Source organism: Vespula vulgaris, chromosome 13 (genome assembly GCF_905475345.1).
Source record: "Vespula vulgaris chromosome 13, iyVesVulg1.1, whole genome shotgun sequence".
Taxonomy (NCBI): domain Eukaryota; kingdom Metazoa; phylum Arthropoda; class Insecta; order Hymenoptera; family Vespidae; genus Vespula; species Vespula vulgaris.
In genome coordinates this window covers 2,057,501-2,072,411 of record NC_066598.1, presented here as the reverse complement: position 1 = coordinate 2,072,411, position 14,911 = coordinate 2,057,501, and the positions used below count along the sequence as shown (strand labels likewise).

The 14,911-nt window shown below is 34.4% G+C and overlaps 1 protein-coding gene and 1 long non-coding RNA gene across 4 annotated transcripts in view; one reads left to right on the top strand and one right to left on the bottom strand.

The window, feature by feature from the left end:
* The first annotated feature begins 136 nt into the window (after positions 1 to 136).
* LOC127068345 (histone demethylase UTY) overlaps positions 137 to 14,911 on the top strand; it is a 52,048-nt gene continuing 37,273 nt past the window's right edge. For 2 of the 3 annotated variants that reach the window (XM_051004386.1, XM_051004385.1), the window contains exons 1-3: positions 137 to 526; positions 1,579 to 1,832; positions 1,910 to 2,018. In XM_051004386.1, the coding sequence (XP_050860343.1) occupies positions 459 to 526; positions 1,579 to 1,832; positions 1,910 to 2,018 (431 nt within the window). In that variant the 5' untranslated portion in view covers positions 137 to 458. Of the gene's footprint in view, positions 527 to 1,578; positions 1,833 to 1,909; positions 2,019 to 14,526 lie in introns of those variants that run through there. The other variant, XM_051004387.1, reaches the window with a different exon arrangement.
* LOC127068366 (uncharacterized) lies at positions 11,074 to 13,909 on the bottom strand. The gene is made up of 2 exons (XR_007782908.1): positions 13,851 to 13,909; positions 11,074 to 11,902 (listed from the first exon to the last, which is right to left on the bottom strand). It is a non-coding gene; the product is annotated as an uncharacterized LOC127068366 (long non-coding RNA).

Below are 14,911 nucleotides of genomic sequence, written 5' to 3'. Positions count from 1 at the left end.
ATCGTTCGTTTGGAAAAAGAAACGAATAAAGGACCTAATTGAAATTGAAAGTATCTATCTTTTTAGATAGGAGCCAATGAACGCCGTGGTAATAGTCAGGTTCTGTCTGTCGCAACGGAGGGATTCGGTGGATTAAAAACGATCCCGTGTTAAGACAGTCTTACGTCGCGAGATTCGTCGTTCTGGTGTAACCTGCTTGGCGCGTTGCAAAGAAACGAAAAGAAAAGAAAAGAAGAGAAAAGAAAGGAAGAGAAAAGAAGAAGAAGAAGAAGAAGAATAAGTTCTCTTCGAAGGAGAAAGAGAAAATGAAATTTGTTTTGGTAAAATAGTTGGCAAACGATAAGATCGTTCCGAACGTCGATCGTTCGGCTTGGATTGCCATTAAAAAATGTCTTCGAACGATCTTCTTTAACGCGCGCGCGGTGTTTTCGTTTATATTTACCAAGTGTATAAGAAAAATGGCTCAAGAGACCGACGACATCAACTTGACTCCTCAAGAATTACAGATATTATCCGAATTAGACAGGTGATTCGACGATTAACGATCAATCCCAAGAAAAACCATTGATTTAGTCTTACGTCAACGTTTCGTTGTACTATCAATGTATCTGAATTTTTTCTCTCTAATATCACGAGAGCCTATCTAACCTTAACGTGTCCATCTGACAGAAAACGGGCGGGCAATTCGATCGGTTATATCTATCTTCGGTTCGGAACTCCCTATTTACCGAGCAACCTACTAACATCCTTTTCACCTTACTGTACTCCTTCTTTCTCCCCTTGTACTACATTCCAACTTGTTACAAATCCGTTGCGCGAAAGGAAATCGATTAAGAATCTTACCTGACTTTTCATTTCATTTCGTTCGAACGATATATATGACTATTGCATATTTCGTGATAGATATATATGTACGAAGGATATAAAACATCACATCTCAAGTTCGAATTTTTCTTTTCGCGCGGCTTTGCTCACCTTTCTGAGACTCCTTCGAAATAAACAAATACCGATGATGTGATGATCACGAGAAGCAACCTGATTTGTTCTACTTATTGTGACATTCCTTTGTGATCGTTTATCATTGGATCTGCCAGATTCCCGCGTAAAAGTTTAGTTTCTAAATAAATTATCTTTTTAGCGTACTTTATTCGTCGACGAATTATATTTCATCAACGATAAGTGCATTTATATATATAGAAAAAAAAAAAAAAAAAATAGGAAAAAAAAGAAATGAATAGAAAATTGGATTAAATTCCAAATTAATTTGGATATATGCTGGTAACTCTTAATCAATCTTTATGTAACATTGTTATATAGATATTGTTTAAATGAGTCCAAAGTTAAAATGATATATTATAATAATGAAGTAATATATATTTGTAATAAATGCGTACAAGTCACACGTGTTTTTTAATCATCTGCGTTCCTACTCGTTTTGATTAAACCGTTCTTGATTATATTGCTACTTTTTTTATTTTATTTTAACCTTTTTTTTTCTTTTTTATAGCTTAATCAACCTCATAGTTATTTCTTTGGTTAGCTATAATAGAATCTTTTTTCTTTCTTGTGTATGCACAGTCGACAATTTGGATTTCTTAAACTGAACGCACCCGAGCAGACAAAGAGAAAGGCTTTGGTAGTGCGTGCAATTAAGTACTTAGAAAGAATGCTGGTCCAAGCGCAGTCTGAAAAACAACGTAGAAAAGCAGATAGTACTAAATTAAATTCAGAGGAGTCAAAGGACGACGAAGAAGACAACGGGATTAGCATTGATCCAAAGACTTATTGTAAATTAGGTCATTTTCATTTGCTATTGGAAGATTACACTAAAGGTTTGTTTATTTCTTCTTATTGATTTACCATGGAATACGTACTGACATTTTGTTGTTTAATTTTTATATTCTTACAGCCATGTCGGCGTATCAAAAATTCTATTCGTTAAAAGGTGACTACTGGAAGGATGCTTCGTTTCTCTATGGACAAGGACTCGTTTATTTTCATTTTAATGCCTTTCAGTGGTAAGTCTTAATGCGCCGTATACTATATTTTTTTTTTTATATACTCTTAATATCAATCCCATGCATGTCTTCAACATTAAAATCTTGACCTTTAAGGAGATAAGGGATAGCATTTGCACAGATGGAAATAGCGCTATAGAAAAATGTAGTCTCTCAGAAAAGTTGCTTGCCTTGAAAAGCAGGGGCATCGGCCCTTCGACGATGTATACACAAGGGTCATCGTTCTTTACCCCTATTTACAATTTTTTAATTTCCAACAAGATTTCAATCGGTAACACGGATAACATTTTTATCGGCAAATATAGCTTAGACAAGAACCGCGTAGGTAATGATGGTTATCTTCTTTTTTTTGACCGATCACTTTTGCTCCCGTCGGTTATGTAGAATTCTTCGTTATCGATATATAGAGATAATAATCATGTCGATAATACGAAGTTTTATAAAGTCTAAGTTACCAACCGTACAAAAAAAGATTTCGATAGATGTCGGTACTGTGGTTTTGTCTACAAAATTCTAAACTAAGGGTGGCCTACGTGCCAAGCGATGTCGGATGTATGGCGACTAGGTAATGGCGTGGGGAGACGAATAATAGGCCAAACACGTACCTTCTTGAACGACTCAAATGAAACGCTGAAAAAACGTTTCTCCTTGCACGTCACGATCGCGTACGAAAAACTAATATCAGTTATAAGGGCAACGTCCTTTTAAAGTATTTCTGGATTTCTTTTTTCCTTTTTCCTTTTTGTCTATTAGAAAAAGAAATTGATAGACGTTTTGTATAACTCTTCAGAGATACATACATAGTATATGAAACGATTAATACTCTCTATTGCACTTTATTGAATTCCACGTTCCAAACGTGGAAATGAATTTCTAATTTTTGTTGTTGCACTTATTGTTATAATCGTTACTAAATCAATGACGTCATATCCTTCCATTGTAGTTTGTTATTCGCGCGCATATCGTTAATAATATTTGCATAAATTTATATGTACGTATATCAATTTAAAGCATGATTTTAATCGATATAAATGTTTTAAAAAAGAATTAATAAAAAATATTTCAAAAATATCTTTAGGTTTTTAAGATATATTTTATTATTTAAAATACGAAAAAGGAAGGAAAAAATAAAGACTGAAAATTACATTAGAAGACTAAAACGAACCGGTCGCTCATTGCATTTAATACGATTGACGCTTACCAATCTCAAAGTTGAAATTTATGTCAATTAATCTCCTTAGTGTATATTATGCACGTTATACTTCGTCGTACGGAAACTACGATACGTAAATAACTTGGCGCACGTCATTTCCAAATTCGCAATGTGGGTCGTCTACGTACATATTTGAATTACTCATCAATTTTACCCCCGTAATAATAGGGGTGGCATGCAAATTTAATTGTCATTTCGATATGGATATCAAAAGAGATATTGTTACAGTTAACTGTCACACAAAGAGTGGAAATAATTATTTAATACGCACAAATATCACGGATGGGGAATTAGTAAAAACGATTTTCATTTTCTTTCTTCGTTGTCCGTTGTAAAAAAGGAAGTTAACAGAAAACAAGAAAATAATAATGAAAAAAAAAAAAAAACAAATCAAAAGAGAAAAAATTATTTAATGAAAAGACAGATGTGTGCTTTTTATTGAATAATAAAAACTACCCATATAATTTTGGATCATTTCTATCTCGCAATCGAACAAACGTATTCGTATTTTCAATTTTAAATAAGATCGATGGACGAATTTGAACTCATTTTGAATTTGAATCGCGATAGACGTGATTGTTACGTTTGATATCGCTTTTTTTGTTCTCTCTTATAATTAGACTTTTCTTTCCATTTCCGGTTGTCAGATATATACATATACATGTACATACATACGTAGGTGCATACATATATCATTGATCGAAAGAATGAAATCATTTTAATTCCCATACGTATTACGTATAGATCCGGTATTGAAATTTGCAGGTCTTCCTGTTACCTCTTCTTTCTTCTTCTCTTCTCTTCTCTTCTCTTCTCTTCTCTTCTCTTCTCTTCTCTTCTCTTCTCTTCTCTTCTCTTTTCCCATTCTCGCTTTCGTTCGGAATGAAAAAGCGTAGTAAGCGGTAAATAGGACTGCGCGGAGTCGTTACCAAGAATAAGGGAAACTGAAACGGGTCGCTCGATATTCGCACAGCTCACTACTGCTATCCCTGCTTTTACTTGCAGTCGCATTCTTTTAGTTACGACGAATTCAAATCGTTCAAATCGCGTAACATTCATTTCATTCTCTCCCTTTGTGTGTGTGTGCAAAGACATATTTCAATATTTCCAAACATAATTTTTTAAATAGATAATAAATATTTTGGAACTTGGTATATAACGTTTACATGTATACAGAATGGACCAAAAGTTTTTTAGGTGATATAAAAAAAGAAAAAGAGAAAAATCGATGACTCATTTTCGAGATTTCGTAGACTGATTGTCTTGTCTATTTTTCAGATTATAAAACTGCAAGTCTAATTACTAGCTTAAAAAGTCTAGAAATAATTTTTTTTTTTTTTTTTTTTTTTTTTTTTTTTTTTTTTTTTTTTAATCACAGGAACTTTTTTGATCTATCCTATACCATACAAACGTGCGATCACGTTCCAATGTTCAGCAAAACGATTCAGTTTTTTTTTGTGTGTTAATATATAAACGTTTATTAGTTTGGTAAACGTTTTTTTATTCTATTTGCTTATCTATTTATTTATTTATCTTTTGTTAATCTAATCTTGTTTATATTTATTAATTTTAACAACGTTATCCTTTCGATTCAATTATTCGCCATTTTGTTGTCGCGTTACATTCTCTTTTATTATTTTTATTATCATTGTTAATATACATACATACATATATACATACATACATACATATATATATATATATATATGTATTATTGTATTTAGTGAAATCTCTTTCTGTGCATACATAGTTGTAGAAGATTCGGACGATCAAACATGAATGTCCGCCATGAAGGAGCGTCGCTAGGTCACGCGCTGAACATAGAGATGCGTTGCGAACGATCGATTTTACAGCTTTCTATGTCTCTCTTCCTCTCTCTCTCTCTCTCACTCACTAACTTACTCACTCTCTCTATCTCTCTTTATCTCTTTACACGCACGTGTTTCTTGCGCAATATATGTATCACACATATACATACATACATGTCTCGTGTATGCGCGTGCATCTATCCTACAAAGGATTAGAATTCTATCAGCCGCCATTTTGGCAAACAAAAGGTTCTAACTGTTATACGATTCTTTTTCTCTCTCTTTTCCTTTCTTTTCTTTTATTTTTCTTTTCCTTTGTATTTCTTCAATTACGAATACTATTTTCTAATACATTTTAATTTTCTATACGTCAATTTCTATTTTCACGTCTAATAAAATATTACATATAATCTGAAACTTATATATATTATGTATATTTTATATATATATATATATATATATATATATATATATATAATGTAAACTATAGATTATATTAGTTATAATATAACTTCAATTAGTATATGATTATATATTGATATATTAAATATAACTTAATACTTGAGGAACATATTTGAAAACTGCTATTTCACGTAACTTTATTAAAAATGTATTTCGACGTAATGTAAATTATTTAACAAATCGAATTGTTTGTTGGAACTCAAAAGAGAATCGATCGCGAAATGCACGCCTAAGTTTACTTTTAGCTGTCCTGTAAGTGTCCCACTATCGTAACTTACTCTCATTGATATTCCCAGGTGGGGGAAAAAAAGAGAAAGAAAAACAATATAAAAGGAATAGAAACTAGGGGAAAAAAGAAAGTTTCTTTATTTCCTTGTAAAGTTTCTAGGAAACGTTTGCATATAACGAAATATTTCATTTGGATTCGCGATTAGAATTATTCAATATGAGGTTGCGATGACTCGTAGATTTAATAAATAATAGGGTTGAGAGAATCGTGTGTGTTGGGGTAAAACTTTGTCTTTTGAACTAAATGAAATCGCAAGCGTTACATACGTACATACATGCATATATATATAATGTACTTTTCTTCTCCTCTACTCTACTCTACTCTACTCTGCTATACTATAGTATACTATACTATACTATACTATACTATACTATATTATACTATACTCTTTTCTTCTTTTTCTTTTACTATGGTTGGTGCAATGTGCTTCGCGCGACCAACTGCACACGGCGTTGCACTTGGCGCACACTTTCAAGCAGAGTTGCATGCAAGCTCTGACCCAGATCCTACGATCGATGTTCTTCGCCCTAGATACGCTTTCAGAGATTCATATTTTTTTTACACGTAACTCAGGGACAATAGTTTTCACACATATACATACACATATACAAAAATATATACAATTTTAATCTCGTGTATTCTCTGTTGGAAGTTAAATGTACGAAAGATATACCACGAACGAATTTTTATGTTTCCTGCTTAAATGTTTTTCTGTTGTTTTTTGTTTAGTATTTTATTTAAATAATTATGTGCTTCTCATACTTATATAATTTTAATTTTATGTATGTTTTACCGATATTATCAATGGATATTTATATAGAAATGTTTAAAAAATTTAATGTTCGTGTTCTTTTTTTTTCTTTTTTTTTTCTTTAAATAATATTGTACATAAAATAGTTTTAAATTGATGTATGATTTTTATCTAATGCTATCAACGAATATGTTAAGTTTATAAGCTTTCAGATTCAATACGTTTTTGTGTATGTCTTATTTATATGAGTTTTAACCTTGTGTATAATATTAACCTTATATACCAGGCTACTAACAGATACATTTCTATATTTAGAAAGTTATTTAGATAATATAATGTTTCTCATGTATATACAATTTGAAATTTCTGTTATGTCCTCTACCAAGTTATCATAACCGATATTTCTGTAGAAATATCGATATTCGTCTTATCTATATAAATAATTATATTGTCCTTATGTATATATCCAAGGACACTTATAGATTTAATTTTTTATGTATTATCAAACGAAAATATTCCTATAATACAAATTTTCAAATACAATATCCTAACGTAATTTAATTTATAAAAAGTGAATTACTTTACTATAATAACATGTATGTAAATACTTTTTTATTTAATTAATTTTATTTAATTAAAGTTACTAAATCAATAAATAATTTATTTTATACAATACACGAAAGATTCTTGTCAGTGATATTTAGAAATCTTTAACAATACAAATTTCACCTTGAAAACTTCGAGATACACGTGGTAATAATCGAGAGACTTCGAGATAAACGTCGAGATACACGTGGTAATAAAGGACGTGCGAATCGTTAAAGAGGATTGTGTAACCGACTGCATCATACTCTGCATACACGTATATATATGTGTGTGCATTCATATCCGTACCCCATACATATGTATATGATACAAATGTATATATATATTATATAAATATATGAGCCAGTGATTATGAAATTGTTCTAAGTAAAAAAATTTATGAATTTATAGTACTGATTTTACAATAGTTCATAAAATTATAATTATACAATATTATACAATAATTAGATAATTATAACTATATAATATATCTATATAATTACCTACTACATAATAATACCATTAGTGATATATACCGATTTAAGTGATAAACTTATGTAAAAAAAATTTTTTACTTAGATTACTTTTATAATCATCTTACTGATTCATATAAGGAAGTGACGAAGGAAGAAAATGTACATGTAGATAGAGATTATAGGATGAGAGTTTCTTTTAGCAACGGTAGCACCATTGCTGCCATCGGTAGCAAAAGTTTTATATGTGTGTGTGTGTATGTGATGAGAGAAAAAGAGAAAGAAGAAGAGAGAAAGAGAGAGAGAAAGAGAGAGAGATAGTGAGACAAGCGGCAACGAGGACGACGACGTCCCCCGACGGGTGGTGGTGGCGGTGATGGCGATGGTGGCGGTGGCGGTAGAATCGCCTCGGTATTACTTCGCGGATCGTTCGGCGAGGTCATGGTCAGCTGGCGTGCTGAAACCGAGAGTCAACAAACTCTGAGTAAGCGAACGAACCGAACGAAACGAAACGAAACGAACCGAACCGAACCAAACCGAACGAAACCGAGTCGAACCGAACCGAACAATCGGGTTTTCAAGCGTTCGGCTAATATCGAGTAAACCCGAATAAACGAATGACTGACCAATCACCGACCATTTTTATCGGACAATTAACCTGTCTATCACAAACATAACTTCGTCTCGATCAATCATTTACCGATAGTCAATTTGTTCAGCTTTGGTCTACGATTTTTCTTTCTTTTTTCCTTCTTTTTTTTCTCTTTTTTTTCTTTACTCTCTCGGCATGTCTACCGCTAAAAATAATTTGGGATCATTATTTATAGCCTTTCTCTCTTTTCTCTCTTTCTCTCTCTCTGTCTCTCTCGTATGACGCGATCATTGTATGGCAGGTGCAGTATTCACGATCGAAGGAGTAAAGAACGGCTTTTATTCTCGACCGTTCGCTCGGAAGATCCTCGTCTCTATTGTGCATGTAATACATACTATGTATGTACATACGATGTATATATGTACATATAGTACATATAATACATATAATATATGTACATATACATATATAGTTGTTTAGAAGCGCGTGCCTTTCGTAGGACACGCACGTCGTTTAGTTCTTCCTTTTTTCTCTTTTTCCCCCTTTTTTTATTTCTATCTTCCTTTTTCTTTTTGAATATTTACCGCTCAGAATCGATTCTTATCTCAGAATTGATTATCACTAAACGTTCAAAAAAAGAAATCTTTAAACGTTAACAAAAAAAAATATATATATAATATGAATCAAACATTATATATTGTAAATTAATTCAATTACATTCAATCTCCAAATTCTATGACAACAAATTTATTTCATGTTATATTTTTAATTATAGATGAGAGAAAAAAAGAGAAAAAAAAGGTGAACGCTAATTAAAACAATTGAGTATGAAAAATTAAAGTAAAAATGATACAAAAAACGATCAGAAGAAAAAGAAAGATTGAGTAGAATTGTACATAGATAAAAACGGAGAAAATCCCGCGTAGAGAATATGTATGTATGTATATATGTATCTACGTATGTACGCATGTATGTATGAACATAGCAGCAGCGGGTCTCGTGACGTCGTCGGTTGACAGAGGCACGACAGTGGCAGCAGTGGCGGCGAAGTGATGCGCGCGCGCTGGAGTCGCGCCTTTCAAGCGTGACGTCATTGGGTAGCGGGGCGATGAGCTAGCCAATGGGCCAACGCCACGTCATCGCCTGCCTTCGCTCCGCTCGTTTTCGTCGTCGTCGTCGTCGTCGTCGTCGTCGTCGTCCTCGTCGTCGTCGTCGTTGTTGTCGTTGTCATCGTCGTCGACGCCACCGCCGCCGCCGCCGCCGGCGGAGACGGCGGCGGAGACAGCGAGTCACGTGACGTCATAAGCCACACACCAGAGCCACGCCGCCCGCACGCGAGTTCAACGACCTCGAGCACCGAGTTCAATACACCGCCGTACTCGAGGAGAGATACCGCCGCCTCTCTCGCGAGTTTACACCAGAGTTCCTTCCTTCGTTTCGACCTTACCCCTATACACCTCTACCCCTCACTCACCTATCCATCCCTCCAATCTTCTCCCCTCCCACCTCTTTTTGTCCTCCTCTCTTCTCTAGCGGGATTCAGACATCCTTGCTAGGAAGCATTTCCTTTACCTTTATGATATATATCTGATGAAATGTATATTATTTTGAATATCCCGCTGGTGTTTTCATAATGGCTGCTATTCTAACCTGCACCAATCAGATGATTCGAAATGTATATATATATATATATATATATATATATATATATATATATATATATATACACATATTTATTTGAGACATACGTACATATGTAAATAATTTCGAGTATCCCTCTCACATGCTTTCGCAATAGCTGCTATTTCTAACTTCCACTAATCAGATGATTCGAAATATATATATAAAGATACTAGTTTGATATGTTAAAAATTCTCATGTCTAAATATAGAACGATGAGACGTAAATAATTTCAAATATCCCGCTCTCGTGTGTTTTTATAATCGCTTCTATTACTAACCTTAACCAATCAGATGATTCGAAACATACGTATGAATCTTCGATTGTGCCGATTCTAAAATGTAGAAAATTGTGATGTCTAAATCTGGACTGATGTGTTCTTACGAATTAAACCAATGAAAATGAAAATCAACAATCGCAAATTGTCAGTGAGGATCTTTGAAATGTGACAGACTGTTACTGTTACTCGAGGAAGGAAGAGACACACCTCCCTTCTCATTTCAGTCGTCGACTAACTTCGACTCTGTTCGGATTCGTTCGGACTTTCGACGCTTCGGAATCCACGATTATCGTTCGATCCATGACCGCATCTATTTCCGTAATATGTGTATATATATATATATATATATATATATATATATATATATACATACTAAATTGTACTATAGTAATCGGTGAAACTTCTATTTTTCATTATTCTTCTATTTTAATAACGTTCATAAAAAAGAAATATAATAAATTCAATGGTACGTTCCCATGAAAAAAAAAATTGATCGTGTTAGAAAAGATTAGAATCTTTCGAGTAACGGTCCCTTCTTTCTCTCGTTTTTTTATTCCGCGATTCGACTCGCTACTGCACAACCCACCGTATTTCTTTCTTTGATTTATATTTATTTCGTTCCTCGACCGCTACCATCGGTCTGTTTTCATGCATTTGCCGACCGAGAAAGTTAAAATTAGTCGTCGCGACGACGTTGCATCTGGGAGTCAACGACTTCTCTGTATACGTTCTTCTCGATATGTATATCCAGAAATCAGAAACTATGGGAATATACACACTCCGTATATGTATATGTGAGAAAACAAATTTATCTCTTCAAAAATTTTATCTCTTCAAATTTTTACCCCATAAAATTTCACTTCGTACCATTTACGGAATTCAAACGATAATAATATTTTTTATCTCATAAGAAAATAATATATATAATTGGTAGAGATATTTATTCGTAAAATACAATTTGGAGATGAGGAAAGTGTGTTGACACCATAAACAGCAGTGGGAACGTAGGTACACTTGAGTCACGTGGTTAGAGAGAGAAGGTGCGTGTCGAGACCACGTGGTTTGGCATCTGATAAGCGAAACTCAACATGAATGGGATTTACACCTACACTTTATACTTGACCACCTTGGTGCATCCTTTCGATTTTTTTCTTTTCCGTTTCTTCTTTTTTGTTTCATTTTATTTTATTCGTTCATTCATTTATTTATTTGTTTATTTTTTCCTTTTTGTTTTAACAACCAACTAGTACTTACAAAGGTACAAAGTCTATGCTTTAATTTATATATATATGTGTGTGTGTGTATGTATGAAACAAATTTTTTAAATTATAAGAATATTTTTTATAACAAATGTTTCAAGAAGAATCTTTTTTTTTTAGTCTCTATGTGATCACGCATCGTTGATACTAAGTTGATATTAAAAATTAAGAAATGATGGGGCAGAATTATTGAATAAGATTAAGTAACATAACCTATTATTATCGATCATTCGATCGTTCTCCTTCCTTTGACGCACAGATGGTAACTAGTAAACACCAGTCGAGTTTATCGATTCGTATGAAAGTAACAGTGTTCTTGTGAAAAAGCGAATCGGACTAGATAAGAGAAGGCGTTGGCATACTTTCGCTTTGCTGTAATATCTCCTCGTTGGTTTCATTGTGAAATACGGCTCGAAAGTCAAAACGTCGTTTCGGATCGTATATTTGTAATAAAACGAAAACAAGAGATGAGGCGATTGATTTAACATCTTTCTGAAAACAAAAGAAAGAAAACGAAAAAAGAAATTCATTTAGTTCTTAAAATAAAAACTTGATTGTTTTAATATAAGGAACAGAGAAAAAAAGAGGGAGAGAGAGAAAACGCGTGACGACTTAATTTTTTGAACGTGAAAAAAAAGTTGAAGAAAAAAGAAATAGAAAAGAAAAAAAAATAATATAATTGACAACTTCACATTCGTGTAACAACGAAGCCTATGATAATCTCGAAAGAATTTGTTCTTATTAAAAAATTGTAAAAAGAGTAATTGAGAATCACTGGGAGAGAAAGAATCTTTACCCCAAGATAAACCAACGGTGAAACAAGAGAAACGAAACCGGAAGACGGCGGCGGGGTCCTATATGTCTCTATGTATTTTGGGTAACGCGTATGCTCGCGAATGGTGGGGGTAAAAAGCGTTGGGATCGACGAACGAGTTTGCTTCGACAAATACAACCCAACCCACTTCTCTTTTTGTATTTGAATTTTTATTTTTTACTTTTCATTTTTTATTTCTTTTTCTTTTCATTGCTTATATTTTCAAGCGATAATTCTCGTTCAATGTCCTCGTTATCAACACCAAAATTCAGATAAATACTCGTTCGTAAAACGTTGTTTATGTTAATTTATATTTAAACTCGTTCTTTCCAATTTGATTTTCCCTTTTATCTCAAAATAAAAAATCGCACAATAGTGCTTTCTTTTATATCTAGTATGTATGTGTATACATACATACATTAATCATTTACGTTCACCTATTAACTTGCATATTAATCATTTGTCTTCCACAAACTCGATGAACCATAGAATCGATGTAGCTAGGCCTAAACTCATCTTTTATTCAAAAAGACAAAAGAAAAATAAAGAGAAAAGAAAGGAAAGTGAAAGAAAGAAAGAAAGAAAGAAAGAAAGAAAGAAAGAAAGAAAGAAAGAAAGAAAGAAAGACAATTGGCAATACATGTCACTGTATCGTTTCTTTACATACAGGAAGTATGTATAACATATATACAGACGTAAGTTGCTGTAACGTCCCTCATTGAACTACCGCTTGGGGGGTAATCGAGAAACCGACTCGACTAAAGTCGACTTAAGTAAGCTAGGAAACCGGCTGGAGAGGAGATACCGGTCGAGAGACCTTGACAAGAATTACCCCCTTTTCGTGTTCCGAGAGGTTTCGATGAAAAGCTATATCTTCGTTTATTTTCGCCGGAGGTGATGCGTTGCCTTTCGCGGAAAGCAATTAGGTCTTTTGTGTCTCACATTTTTGTTTCCAAAGAAAATGAGAGACGTTCTGTATAATTATAGTTATATATAGTAGTATAGTGTTGCAAGTATTACAGTATTTTCCTGTTGATACGCATTTATTATAGCAGTATTATTAGCGTAGCGTATGAATATTATTTAGTATAAATATATTACTTGTATTACTTATTATTCACACTAATACTATATATAGATATAAATCTATACTCGAAGGAAAATAAAAAAGAATAAAGAATAAGAACAAAAAATAGATCGGAATAAACGATAAGAAAACGATTAATATTTATTCGAAGGAACGATTATTTAAAACACAAAAGATTAAAAGAATAGATTATAGAAGTTTGTAATGTAAAAAGTTCGGTGTACGTGACAAAAGGCAGGTAGGTAGAAAAGAAGTTGGCTTATTCGTAGTCGTCGTTGTGTCGTATGGTAGAGGAGGGTAAAAGGACGAACGAACGCAAAGGATGGATGCATCGGGCGGTGGCTCGAGCGCGATTGTCACGATGCGTCTGTAAAACAGGGCCATTGCGCACGCGCGGTTCCCCAATCGCGTCCGTCCATCCGTTCGTCCGTTCGTTTGTCCGTTCGTCCGTCCAACCGTCCGTCCAACCGTCCATCCGTCCGTCCGTCCATCCGTTCGTTCGTTCGTTCGTTCGTTCTTCCTTCCTTCCTTCTCCTCACCTTCTTCTGTCGACACGAAGGAGAGGAACGCGCGCGTTTCCCTTCAGCGTGCCGTCTCCCCACACTGACGACTGGGGACGCCGCGGCATGGCTCTAGCTATCCCCACTCTTACGGAATTTCTAGTACCCCCACCCCCACTCTTAGTTACTCCGTGCGGCCACCGTCGTCCCGGTCGTCGTCGCGTCAGTCGCGTGAGAACCTTCGCGGGGGGAAGGTGCCTCTCTTAGCGCGCACAGCTCGCCTTTTTTCCTTGCTTCAACACTGCCATTAGTATATCTATCTATCTATATACAATATCTCTCTCTCTTTCTATATATATATACGCATATATATATATATATATAGAGAGATAACATATAACAATATTATATACATGTATATTATCATCAATTTATAATCGACGACATTCGATACAAACGATTGAGAAAGAGAAAGAGAGAGAGAGAGAGTGAGAGAGAATGTCATGTGTTCCATCGGGAAATCTTTTTTCATAACAAAGCAGTGTAGTCGAAGATAGAAAATAAAAAAATAAAATAAATAAATAAACACGAACGAACAAACAAAGAAATAAGGAAAAATATAGCAACATCGCCGTAATAGTGCGTGAACGCGAATAACGGAAACGACGAGATTGGTGTCCGTTTTCTTGGTGTTTTATAGTGGTGTTAGATGTGTCATGTTGATGATGGTGTCGAAATGATCTTAAGATTGTCATAACGAGTAAGATTGTATTCTACAGAAGAAGAAGAAGAGGAGGAGGAGGAGGAGGAGGAGGAGGAGAAGGAAGAAGAAGAGGAGGAAGAGGAGGAGAAGGAGGAGGGGAGGAGGAAAAAGAAGAAGTCAAGAAGAGATCATTGTCCTGGTCTTTGTCGTTATTGTCGAGTGAACGAACATACATAGGTGTTCTCGAGCGTGGTATTAGCACCGTAAACGCGGCGTCGTTCCGGTCGCGAGGATCGACGCCCAGCGTCCGTCCATCGACAGGTCGCGAGCTGTGCGCGTGTGGATGATCGAGAGTGATGTCTATCTAGTGTGCAACCGCCCCCAATTACCCCCCTCT